Source organism: Diabrotica undecimpunctata, chromosome 4 (genome assembly GCF_040954645.1).
Source record: "Diabrotica undecimpunctata isolate CICGRU chromosome 4, icDiaUnde3, whole genome shotgun sequence".
NCBI classification, from domain to species: domain Eukaryota; kingdom Metazoa; phylum Arthropoda; class Insecta; order Coleoptera; family Chrysomelidae; genus Diabrotica; species Diabrotica undecimpunctata.
In genome coordinates, this window is record NC_092806.1 from 120,113,496 (window position 1) to 120,126,080 (window position 12,585).

Genomic DNA, 12,585 nt, shown 5'->3' on the forward strand with positions numbered 1-12,585 from the left:
GTATATGGATTGAAATAAGTAGTTTTTCTAACATAGAGCTACTTAAAATATAAATCCGTTATCAAAATTTCTCTAGCTATCATCATTAAAGGTCGTCAGCTATTGGCACAATTTCTTGAAAATAAAATTCCATACGAAGAACTAAACAACTTTACTTTATTCACATATGTAAGCCATGTCCTAGTCAATCACCTTTCTCGGGTGATAGTTCAAAGATTAATGCCAACAGCTATTAAACATTTACTGTAATACAAATTGTCTTGTAAAATCTCTTGTCAGTACTAACCCCTTGTATATAAGTTTTATGGAAAATTATTAAATTATTGCCAGGCAACCGTTGCCTTCCATAGATATACCTATTTTATTTTTGTTTTCCTCTTTGCAAGACATGCCCATTACATTTTACCTTTGTTATTCACGCATTATTCTGACATTAAAACCCTATGTAGGTAGTAGCAACCTCTAATAACTTTATCTAGTTTGCTTATCAATCGCCTTTCTCCGCCAAGCACGCACTACCATGTTCCTCATATCTTATTCGATATTATCAACGAATATTTTTCTGATCCTTCCTTTTCTGCTCCGCCCAAAGGAGTACCAGAAGGGGTGTTTATATTAGAATGTAAGAAAAACTATTATTTTGCTCCATCCGCAATCCATGTACTGTAGATCATACTTTACTGTATTCGATGTTACCTGGTTACATTTCGAAGACTGTAAGTGCACCAAGATATAACATCTCACGAAAATAAAAATACCTTACCCCTTGCGATTTATTCTCAACAAGATATAAGAAAAAACTAAGATGTCGTAAATGACCAGTTTCAGAAAAATATTTATATCGGATAAATGGGTATTAAAACTGAAAATAAAACAATATATCATTGCTCTAAATTATCATAACCACAAAGTATACAAAAAACACAGAAAAAAATTCGTCTTTAAGACTGATATAACAAATTTGAAGTCTAACAATAAAACACTGAAAAATTTTGTATAATTACAGCTGTTTCGTCAGAGTGCCTTTCTCAAGTGATCTATTTTGGGTATGCGTTTACACCTTATAGTATTCAACTAAATAAGTTTAGGAGGAGAGAACTGTTTGTCTCAAGTTGGTCATTGAGAATTCTGTATTTTGTAATTTGTAAATTTCTATAGATTCTAATAAAGATAGCTTAAGACCTTTATTTTGAATATGAAAAATTTGAAATTGGTCATTAAAAGAATGATTATGGTATAGAAGGTGAAGTGCGTAAGTATAATCTGTTTTAATATTATTAAAAGCCATTTTGTGCTCTGCTATTCGTTTGTTAAAAGTTATACCAGTATGACCGATGAAATTTATTGGGCAATCGTCACATTTAAGTTTGTATACACCACTGTGTAAGTGTTTCTTTTGGCTATTAAATATATTTGCCTAAGTTGTTGTTGTGGTGACTATAAGATTGGTGTTATTCTTTTTTTTATGTGTTTTGCTATTTTTCTTGCCTGTATATGTAATCGAACACAAGGTACTGGGTTTTTTCTTTGGTGGTGGAAAAATTTTAAGTCAAAAACTAGATAAGAAAGCCATTAGTACTTCCACCATCAGAGAAAAAACCCAGTACCTTCTGCTCGATTACACATACAGGCAAGATATCAAAAAATATAGCCAAAAAACATAAAAAGAAAGGAACAACACCAGCCTTCACAACAAACAACAACTAAGAAGAACAAGAGGCAAAAGAAAAAGCAGTTACACAGTGGTGTACACAAACTTAAATGTGGCGACTGCCAAAAGCTTACATAGGTCAAACTGGTAGAACTTTTAACAAACGGATAGGAGAGCACAAAAGGGCTTTCAATAATAGAAAAACAGATTCTACGTACGCACTTTACCTTCTAGAAACTAATCATTCTTTTAATGACCAATTTCAAATTCCTCACAATCAAAATAAAGGCTTTAATATATTTTTATTATAATCTATTGGAATTAACAAATTAACAATACAGACATAATTCTGAATGACCAACTTGGGGCAAACAGTTCTCCTCTCCTTAATTTATTCAGTTAAAGACTATAGTGTAAATGCATTTGAAAACAAAAGTTTTCAGTGTTTTATTGTTAGATAAAGTGAATTTCGATTATATATATACATATACATATATATATGTATATATATATATATATATATATATATATATATATATATATATATATATATATATATAGTAAATATAGAAAAAATAAATATTTATATTGAATAATGTTGAATATAACACACGTTCCTAACTGTAAAGTGCATAATGTGCATGTGTAAGAATAAGCGTTTTTCTACTCATAGATCGGATATCAACCTTGATGGGGAAAATTTGACAGCTCTGAACTAGTCAGTCAATACTGTTGTTGAATATTTGGACTACGATGATTATAGTAAGGAAGTACATCGAAAATATTAAAAAGTTTTTTGATTCGCGCATAAAGATATAATGTTTTTAAAGAATTCTTATATGATACAGAGTCGAAAGGCGAAGAATTGAACGATACGATTTTACATTGAATTGAATGCTATTATAGGGTAGTAATAGCTTTTCATATTGGGAACCGCGCCACGGTTCGTCATTTACGAAGAAATCCATGTAACAATAGGTTCGTGTCAAATAGGTTCTGTCGATAGACAGGGAGATGGTAAACGAGCTTGAATTTTATTGGAAATTGGAATATCTTTTAATTTAGCATTTAATAAAATAGAAAAAAAATATCTGTCGTAAGATTTGGTTGGGCCGCTACAGAAAAAAAACAGGTTTTTTTTGGGGACTGTCTTTATACAATGGTAAGTGAGTATACCAAGGAGCAGGCAGAAAATTCAAAAATATTTTACGCAAATGTAACAGTTCATGATCTATAAGCTGTGGAAGGAAAGTGAAGGAAGGAGAAAATCTGGTTAGAAACAGGCGGACGTGGTAGTAGCATTAGTGCGAGAGATTAAAGCTGATGTGTGATGGCGAGCGATTGAGAATGGGCCAAAAGGACATCGGGGCGAAGTAATGTCCTAACGGACGGTTCCACCTCGATGTCCTAGTATAAGAGGGCTGGGGTTTAGCTGGTCCAGGCCACATCAGAGTTACGGAAGGCAGGGAGGTCCTATTCAGGGCCTTGCTGGTCCACGTGGCTCGTGAAGTAATTTTCATTTAGTTTAGGTACACGGCACTACCGAAAATGTTTACCTCTGGCGCCTGTTTGCAGATTCCCCGTCTAGTGAAAAAAAGACTAATTAGTATCTGATGCGTTTATTTCTTGAATTTCCAACCCTGTATGCTGGCAAATCGTTTGATTTTTCTTCATTTCCTTTATTTACAGTTAGGAATCTGTTAGGCGAGAAAATTTATATTCAGAATTAGTAAAAAAAGCTAGCTTCACTTTTAGTAGTGACTACATACTGCATGTATTATTTAAAAATAGTTCACCTTTACAACACAAAGCGCAAAACCACTCAAACACAATAAGCCATTTTTTGTAACTTTTATTTTTCAAAAAATTTGACAATTTTTGTAAATATATATAAAGCTTTCGAACAATATAAAAAGCACATAAAAAATTACGTCAAACTTAAATACTTCAAAACAAAAATTAAAGTCTACTTAATATCTTTAAAAATAACACTTTTTTAACGTGCAAAGCATGCAACAGCAGTAACAGGAAACAATAAAAATTTAACATTTGTGTTTCACTTTACAAAGAAGCAATATAAATTGGTACGTTAGTAATGGGAGACTAAGTAACCACGTATTCCTTACATGGAAATTCTATGATTTAATAACATACATTAATTTTAATTTTCTACTTTTTGTAAACGTTTAAGGAAAAATTATATTTAGGTTTAATGATATAAAGAAAACACATTCTCTATAAGGTTGTAACAGGTTACAGCAGTCTAAGCAGGCAATAAAAGAGTACGTGGAATGAGGCTTATTAGTCTATTCTTTTAACTAGGAATGAATATTAAACAATTTTAAAATGCCTACAATAAAAATGATCAATTATTAGTCTTTCCGTTAGTTTATTAGTTTCGATCGTGTCTTGTTTGGATGACCCGTTTATCTCAACCTTTCGCTGACTTCTACTAGCAGTACCCTCTTACCAGCAATAGCTATTTGAGTTTTATTTTTAATGCAAGAAAGATAGTATCTGTTAAGACTATCTACCTTTAACAGAACGGCAAGGAATACGAGCAGTACGAGACGTTCTGTATCCCTCACGGACTTGTCGGACAAAAAGGAAGAACTTGCAGGGGTCTAGAACCTCGGAATAGCGTAAGAGGTAGACCGTGGGAACCTGTTCAACCGACGAGACGACAGGGTTCTAAGGAAAGCTCTGCCGAGGGCTTCGACAGTTTAAGTCGAAGGATCCTTTATTGATGGATTTCTGGAATTTGTGCAGCTAGTCTTCAGCGAGATAAGCTATTCTGACATTAATTAAATGAAACACAGTTTAAGCTGCAGAAAGTCTCAGCCATGTCTAAGCGAAGCAATAAGGGGAGCAAGGGTCCGTCAGAGGGCTCCACGACTCTGTGTGAGAGCCCGAGCAAGACTGCCTTGCCTGACCTGATAATCGCCAATATTTCTACACGTCCGTGAGTGCCAATATGGATAATTCCACGTCAATTAGCCAATGAGAGATTTCGAAGCAAGGCGATGCGCATCAGCGTGCGTATTGGTCATCGACTAAGAGCTCGTGATGGCAGAGACGCTATGGTGGGCTGTTAGTAGTGCAAGGCTACTGTGTTGTGGATGTACTTTTACAAACTTTCTTGCAATCTTTTTTTACAACTTTCATTTACTACTATTGTACTACACATGTCTTCTCTCACATTGAAAATGTCAAACTATTTGCATACCTAGTAATTAGTGTATTTGCGAGCAGCCGTAAACGATACCGAAAAAGATTAGTTGACAGCTAGTTATACGCGCATAGGAGAGCGATCACGTGGTTTCCGGAAAAAACGTCACTTCCAGACAGGTGGAGGAAGGAGGACTAGAAAATATGGTGTAACAAAAAATAAGTACTCCGGCTTTTATCTTGGTCATCTGTGCAGATTATTGGAAAATAAAGAAGTAATGTGCCGTACCTACCAAATGATTTGGGTTATTCGTTAAAAGATATATTGAGTGATTACAAATAGTTCACGAGTTTAGTTGTTTCCCGCTGCATGGAATTCGAGATCTTCTAGCCATCCGTGGTTTATTCACGAAAATATTTACTATTGCCGCTGTAGTATGTTTCGAGTGCTGATAGTGGCTCAATAGTGAGAACAGCGATCTATCAGGGTTGTTTCTTTTGCGAACCACGCTAGGTAACGTTGTTGAAACCGCCACATTTTTGTCGCCGCTGTGCTTGCCAAGCAACTCAATTTTATGTTGTTTTCCTGGATTCCAGTTCGTTGGAGATTGTTACTACTCAACATCCAAGTTAATAATAGGTAAAAGAAATAAGAATAAGACTTACTCACAATCTGTACTCACAATAGATTGTAAGTCGTATTCTTAAATATCCCCGAGTCTACCTTTTGGTCAGCAGCAAAGACCTCCTTCTGAATGCGATAAAGATCAAGTTATTGAGGAACTTGGATAATCGTTCCGTACCTCTTTGGCTCTTACCGACAACATTCCTACAGAGAATCTACATACAAGAGTAGCAAAACGTTTGGAGACCGAAAGGGTCGTCCGAACAAGATATGTTCCAAGCCCTTGGATTAGTTGATAATTTTGGCTCTGGCCGTAGAAACCTTTTAGACTAGACGAAAGTTAAACCTATTTTGAGGTATCCATTCAAATCAGTCTCTATCGAAAATGTCACTAATAATTTTTCAGAAACCATTACATCTTTAACAAAAATAAATGGTATATTAAAAAAATATTATACGCGGTATTTTCATGTTGAATATGTTGTTAAGGTCCTAGTACTAACTGTATATGTTCGTACATTTCCAGTATACTAATGTATATAGTCAATAACCTCTTTTTATTCAAGCCAACAATATGAAATACAAATCCACTCGGTTCGATTCGGGCTAACCGACAGATCACGAATGCTATAAATACGGAAAATACTCGAGGAAGGTCATCAGCTAACGACAGGAACTTATGCCAGCAGCCCTATCACCTTTGATAATGTGTTACGGTTGCAGAGGGAACGTCAGGAACAAATAATTCCAGACCACGGCCTATAAACCCCGAAAACAACGTACCATTATTGAATCTAAAACGTAGTTACTAAAAATATGTACGGAAATAAATATTTGCTATTTTTTTGTTATAAGAAAGCCAGTAAAGAAGATCACAAGTGGTAGAAGAAGTATCGGTCGACCGCACCAGATATTGGAGTCACAAAGAGGCTTTCATAGAGGCAACAATCCTCAAATAAACAAGCAAAATTGTTTATATAAAGAAAGAAGAAGAAATTTAGAGAAAGTCGTATAAAAGGAAATGCTTTGGTGATAAGTAACAAATATTTGATTTTTTGAGTGATGTGTTTTCTCATTGTTTATAGGTGTATACATATTTTATATGTACATATTATTTTTTGTTTTTGTGAGTAATGCGTAATAACGTGGTTAAAAAATACTTTTGCTATTCTGTAAAAGGCCAATCTTAGCATATCTTCAAAGCTATCTTAAAAAATAGAGCTGCTAGGAAAAAAAAAGTCATTTTTGAAATTAGACCATCAAAAATATTTTAATTCAGTTGTTACTTCTTCAGCAAAAAAAATGTCTGTTGGCTGTGTTAAATGCACATAATTATTTATTACATTACATTATAATAATATGTATATTAATTAATTTGGTACGATTTGTATACATTTTATAAATGTTTGTCAAATATATTTTTTCCTTAACATTACGTTTCATGTCTATTTGAGTGTTAAACACTGTCCTAACATTTACAAAATATTACATTAACAATACAATTTGCCACGAAGTCTTCATCATACTTCCTTTAAATCTTAAAACATACTCAAATAGTTTAAAACAAATATCAAAACAGTCAGACTTTGAAATTGCCGAATACCAAACATTTTTAAAAGTTTATACGTTTCTCTAAAATCCATTTTCCTTTCCTTCATTGGATTTTAAACAAAAAATTTGATGATGAAATAAATAGTTATAATATATACCATAGGTTGATGTTCCATAAAAGCACAACATAAAATAATAAATGTGTGGCATTACAGAAGTTGGTGTATTTTATAACAAAATATTAAAATATAGATATTTGGTTTACCGAAAGTACAAGCTGATTATAGCCGCAAATGTCAAACATGGAACAAAAAATTTCGGTATAGCAGTGTTGGCATGTTTTTATAATGTAGATGCTGCATGCTTCAAACATAAAAAGATAAAGCTTTAGAAAAGTACATTTTGTTATGAATTCTCCAATTTTTGATTTATATAAAACTACAATGAGTAAATATTTGTTTCTTTGTAGATTAATTGCAGTTAATTATTAGAAATTTTTTTAGCAATTACCCTTTGATAGATTAAGGGATAGATTTGGCAATCGTCAAATCAGCAGTTGCCAGATTACAACAAATGTTTACAATTAATCTCGAAAGAGACCAATATTTACTCGTTATTGCTTTATATAAATTAAAAATTGCAGAATTCATAAAATAGTATAATCAAAATGTACTTTTTAAAAGCTTTATCTCTTTATATTTGAAGCATACAACGTATGAATTATAAAAACATGCCAACACTGCCAAACCGAAATATTTTTGACACATGCGGCTATATTCAGCTTGTACTTTCGGTAAACTCAACCAGATATTTGCTACAATTACACACCTTACAAGGGCTTTGGAAAAATAATTAGAGAATGGCATTCAGATAAAAAAAAACAAATAAAAGATAAAAAAGTTTCCCATTTTTAAGCTACGAAATAAGAAGATACGAAATGAATTGAGAGAACATTGGGATTCATTAAAAACGATATCGAAGAATTAAGAAAGAAGTGATTATAAATATTTAGATCACAATTATAACAATTTGGCAAATAAGTATCGATTACTTATCCTGTAAATACTTAGCTAGTATATCAATATAACAACTTTATTATAAAAAAAATAAAAAAATCTAACAATAAAACACTGAAAACTTTTATTGTCAATACTATCACAAAATTTATTTTAAATTATTATCGCTACACCTGTTTCAGAAGAATGCCTTTCTGAAGTGACTATTTTTGGCATGCGTTTAGTTAATTTCCATAGATTCTAATAAAGATAGAAGGCCTTTGATAGAAGAATGATTATGGTCTAGAAGCTGAAGTGCATACATAGAATCTGTTTTTCTATTATTGAAACCCCTTTTATGTTCTGCTATACGTTTAATAAAAGTTCTACCAGTTTGACCGACGTGAGTTTTTGGACAGTCGCCACATTAAGTTTTTATACACCACTGTGTAAGTGCTTTTTATTTTGGCTCTTGTTGTTCTTAATATTTGTTGTTCTTAATATAATTTAAGTTGTTGTTTGTTCTACATGCTGGTGTTAATCCTTTCTTTTTTATGTTTTTGGATATTTTTGTTGATATCTGGCCTGTATATGTAATCGAGTAAAAGGTACTGGGTTTTTTCTCTGGTAGTGAAAATACTAATTTCATGGCTTTCTTATGTAGTTTTTGATTTATAATTTATTTATTTTGTGTTTGTTGTACCCACTACTTACTACTATTTGCTTAATGATATTCAATTATATCTCGAAGTTATTTTTTGACATAGGAATTTCTATTAATCCATGTAACATGCTATGTTAGGCTGCCAATGCATGTTGTGTAGGATGGGATTATGCATTGTGTATAGTCGTGTCAGTATGGGTAGATTTATGAAATACGAAAAACTCATATTTGTTTTTAAGTCTGATAGTTTTTAAATCTAGAAAATTTATGGATTGATTCTTTTCTGTTTCTATTGTGAATTCAATATGACTATGAAGTGAATTAATATACGATAAGAATTGGTCTAGTTGTCTGTTAGTTCCTGTAAAACATACCAGTACATCGTCTACGCATCTCCACCAATATAAAAACTGTCTGAATACGGGATGTTTTAAAATCTTTGTTTCTAGACGATCCTTAAAAATATCCGATAGCAATGGGCTTAGAGGATTACATATTATAAGTCCTGCACTTAGTTGTATAATTTTGATTATTAAATTCAAAGTATTCCTAGTTTATGCAAATTTCAAGAAGATGTAAAATTTAAAAAATGTAACAGGTTTCTCACTAGAACAAAAGATCCTGAGGGGGAATACTAAGACTAACTGAAAATGTAATTTATTATGAAATTCTATTGTATTTTTTACGGTAAATTGGGGTGAAAATTTAGTGCGTTCAAAAATAATCTCTAATAGTTTTTTGACCAACTTGATCAAAATTAAATCACTTTAGAAAGGCACTCAAGGCAGAAATAAATTTTATGGAAGTGTTGAAAATGAAAGTTTTTAGTGTTTTATTGTTAGATAAAATGAATGTCATCAAGTAACGGTCGAATCCAACACTTGGTCAACAATCCAAAAGATTGTTTAAAATCACTCAATTAGGTCGAAAAAATTTGATTTGAGAAATAAAAAAATGTATGGAACATAAAAATGTGAGTCCGCGAAACATTTCCACGAAAATAACGAGTTGTTATTTTCGACTTAACAAATAAATATGTTAAGCTGAATAGTACTTTTCCAGTTCGGTTGTCAAACCTCGTTTAAAAATAAAAAAATAATCAAGGAAATATTATTTCTAACACAGCACTAAGCCAAATTAGCCAATCTAAGTTTTAGAGGGAAGTTTTTTTCATACTTGAGAAGTATTTTTTATAACTGGATTGAATTGAAAGCCCCAAAATTTCAAAGCAAACAGTTTGTTCCACAGTGATCTCCTTTCTTTTGCGAAAACCTAAAGGTAGCTTATATACATGCTATCCATATATAAACGACGCATAGAATGTATTTTTGCGCATTAATAATAAGCTGCTATACTAAAAAATACCAAATATCAAAATTCCATAAATTCTATAAAAATTACCACAAATAAAAGTTTCGTATTAACTAGTTTTTGTCTTTTTACACATATAAAAGAAATATTTATAATTAATATCTAATCAAGTAGCTTCGTAAGGCCGTATAAGCCATTCTACTTTAAATACTATATAATTTGACTTTCGTTGAATCGTTTGGCAAAAATAGACTACTAAATAATTAACTGAGACTTTACGATACATACACTCAACTACCTACATTTTAAAACAGAAAACAAAATCAAATAGAAGCATAACACTGTAGAATTAAAATTGTGTATATATGAACCATTACTAACAAAAGTGTTATAAGCGTAATACTGCTGATTCTCACCTCTGGCTGTTTTGAATTTAACTTGTGCGGGCGAACTATCACCAATGGAATTGTGAGCGCGCACCTCAACTTTATAAATCGTATCAGAATGTAAATTGTGCAGTTCGTAACTAGTGTATTGAATGGATCTTTCGATTTGTTCCACGCAGTCGCTGTCACGCCAATTTCCATTTACTTTTTCGGTCTGAAATAAAGAATAACAATTTAATTTATAAGTAAGCAAAATTAATTCCTTACAGCAGAACTATTTGCCATAATTAAGGCCCTAACCTTTATTCTAGAAAAAAAAAAACTTCCCAAATCTCTTATATCTGATTCACTTAGTTGTCTGACATCAATTTCTCAGATTTATCCCTCTCATCCAACATTACAGCAGATTAAGTTAATTTTATACCGTATATACCACAACAATTTGACAGTAGGGTTCCTCTGGGTACCGTCACACGTTGGAATAGATGGTAACGAAAAGGCAGATTAGTCTAGCTAGGTCCGCAGTAACCAGTACAGTCGCATCAGTGGAAAATCTAACGGTGCATTTAGATTTAAAATCTTACTTAAAAGCAAAATTGCAGGATGTTTGACAAAAACCAATGGAATAGAAGCACCACTAAATTGATAGAAATAAAATCTTCGGTCCATCCATGGAACTTCTGGCTTTCAAAGCGACAACATCAAGTCCTAATAACACGTCTCAGATTAGGACACACTTCTACAACACATAAATATGTGTTGAAGAGAGAAGAGGAACCAGTGAGTTTTGTTTGTGAATGTAAAGTGACAGTGAAGCACATTTTGATTGACTGTCCAATATACTCAGTTGAAAGACTATATCACCACATTCCAAAATCATTAAAAGAACTTCTAGGAGAATCTAAATATGTAGCTGACTATAGAAATCTATATTCTTAATTCTTAAAATCTATAACCTTTTTTTAATAAAATTTAACACAATACATCAATAATTAAAATATATATTGTATACCTTATTATGTAATTGATATTTTGTATATGCCTATGTATGTCTTTATCACTTTTTGTATTTTCTTATGCTAATAACCCTAAGTGGTTAAAGCAAAAAAAATTAATTCTTGGTCAAAATATAATTATTTAATCTAAACATTTAAATAAAACTAAAAATATATGTGGGAACAAATCCTCCAGCTCATTCCTTAAGCCCTTGTCAGAGCTTGGTGACAGTCTAAATATTGTTAGCTAGCTGTCTCCATTTTCCACCAGACTTCCACCAGAGTCTTCATTTAGTCTGCCCATTATGTTTGAGATCTTCCTCTTGGTCTACGGCCTTCTATCTTTCCTTCTCCTACCAATAGTTCCATAGTCCCCGATTTTCTGCCTAGGTGACCGAAGTATTTTAGGTATGCTCGATTTACTGTTTTTAATAGGCTGTCGTTTATATCAGTGGTTCTCAACCTTTTTCCCATGATCGCCCCCTTAGACAGGTTTCACCAGTTATGAATACTACAATCGCCCCCCCCCCCACCCAATTAAATTGAAACAAATAATGAATCTATACAAAAGGTAAGTATCCATATTTATTTATTTTTACATTTCGTAAAATGATAAATGGTTATATGTGTGTAAAAGAATTGTTAATGGCTTCCTTGGGCCTGGTGTTCCTCACATAATTTCTTTATGTCTGGCTCAACGTTGGTTAATAACAACCTCAAATCCCCCCTTTCTATTATGTCGAGCCTATTTCTTTGTCTGTTTTTCAATATACACATAGAACTAAAACCTTTCTCCACTAGATATGTTGTGGGGAATGCCAATAATAATAATTTGATTACATTCCACAAGATTGGATACACTTCTTTTATCCGCGGCCAAAATCTTTCGTACCACACTCCCGAAACAAACTTTCAATTTCAACATCATGTCTCAAATCAATCAAGTTTTCTTGAAGAGAAGGACATACCGTTGAAACTTCCACGCTGAAAGGATTAATAAACCAAGTTGGCACTTTCAGACTAGTCAAATCTTGGAATCGGGACTGCAGATCTTCTTTCAGTGTTTGAAGGTGAAGGCAGTATGTTTGAAGATCCTCAGAATCAACACAAGAAGATTTCAAGTTGGGGAATTTGGTCAGATCTCTTCTCTGCATATTTTCTTCAAAAATAGATAGTTTGTCAATGAATGCTCCGACTACTCCCTTCGCTTTGGCCTTCCCCTGTAGTTGCAGGTTCATT

At 32.6% G+C, this 12,585-nt stretch overlaps 1 protein-coding gene across 4 annotated transcripts in view; it reads right to left on the bottom strand.

Annotated features, from left to right (window-relative positions):
* Positions 1-12,585, bottom strand: part of Fas2 (neural cell adhesion molecule fasciclin 2) — an 85,129-nt gene that overhangs the window by 18,404 nt on the left and 54,140 nt on the right. For 3 of the 4 annotated variants that reach the window (XM_072530103.1, XM_072530102.1, XM_072530101.1), the window contains exon 7: positions 10,382-10,565. In XM_072530103.1, the coding sequence (XP_072386204.1) occupies positions 10,382-10,565 (184 nt within the window). Of the gene's footprint in view, positions 1-3,188; positions 3,236-10,381; positions 10,566-12,585 lie in introns of those variants that run through there. The other variant, XM_072530104.1, reaches the window with a different exon arrangement.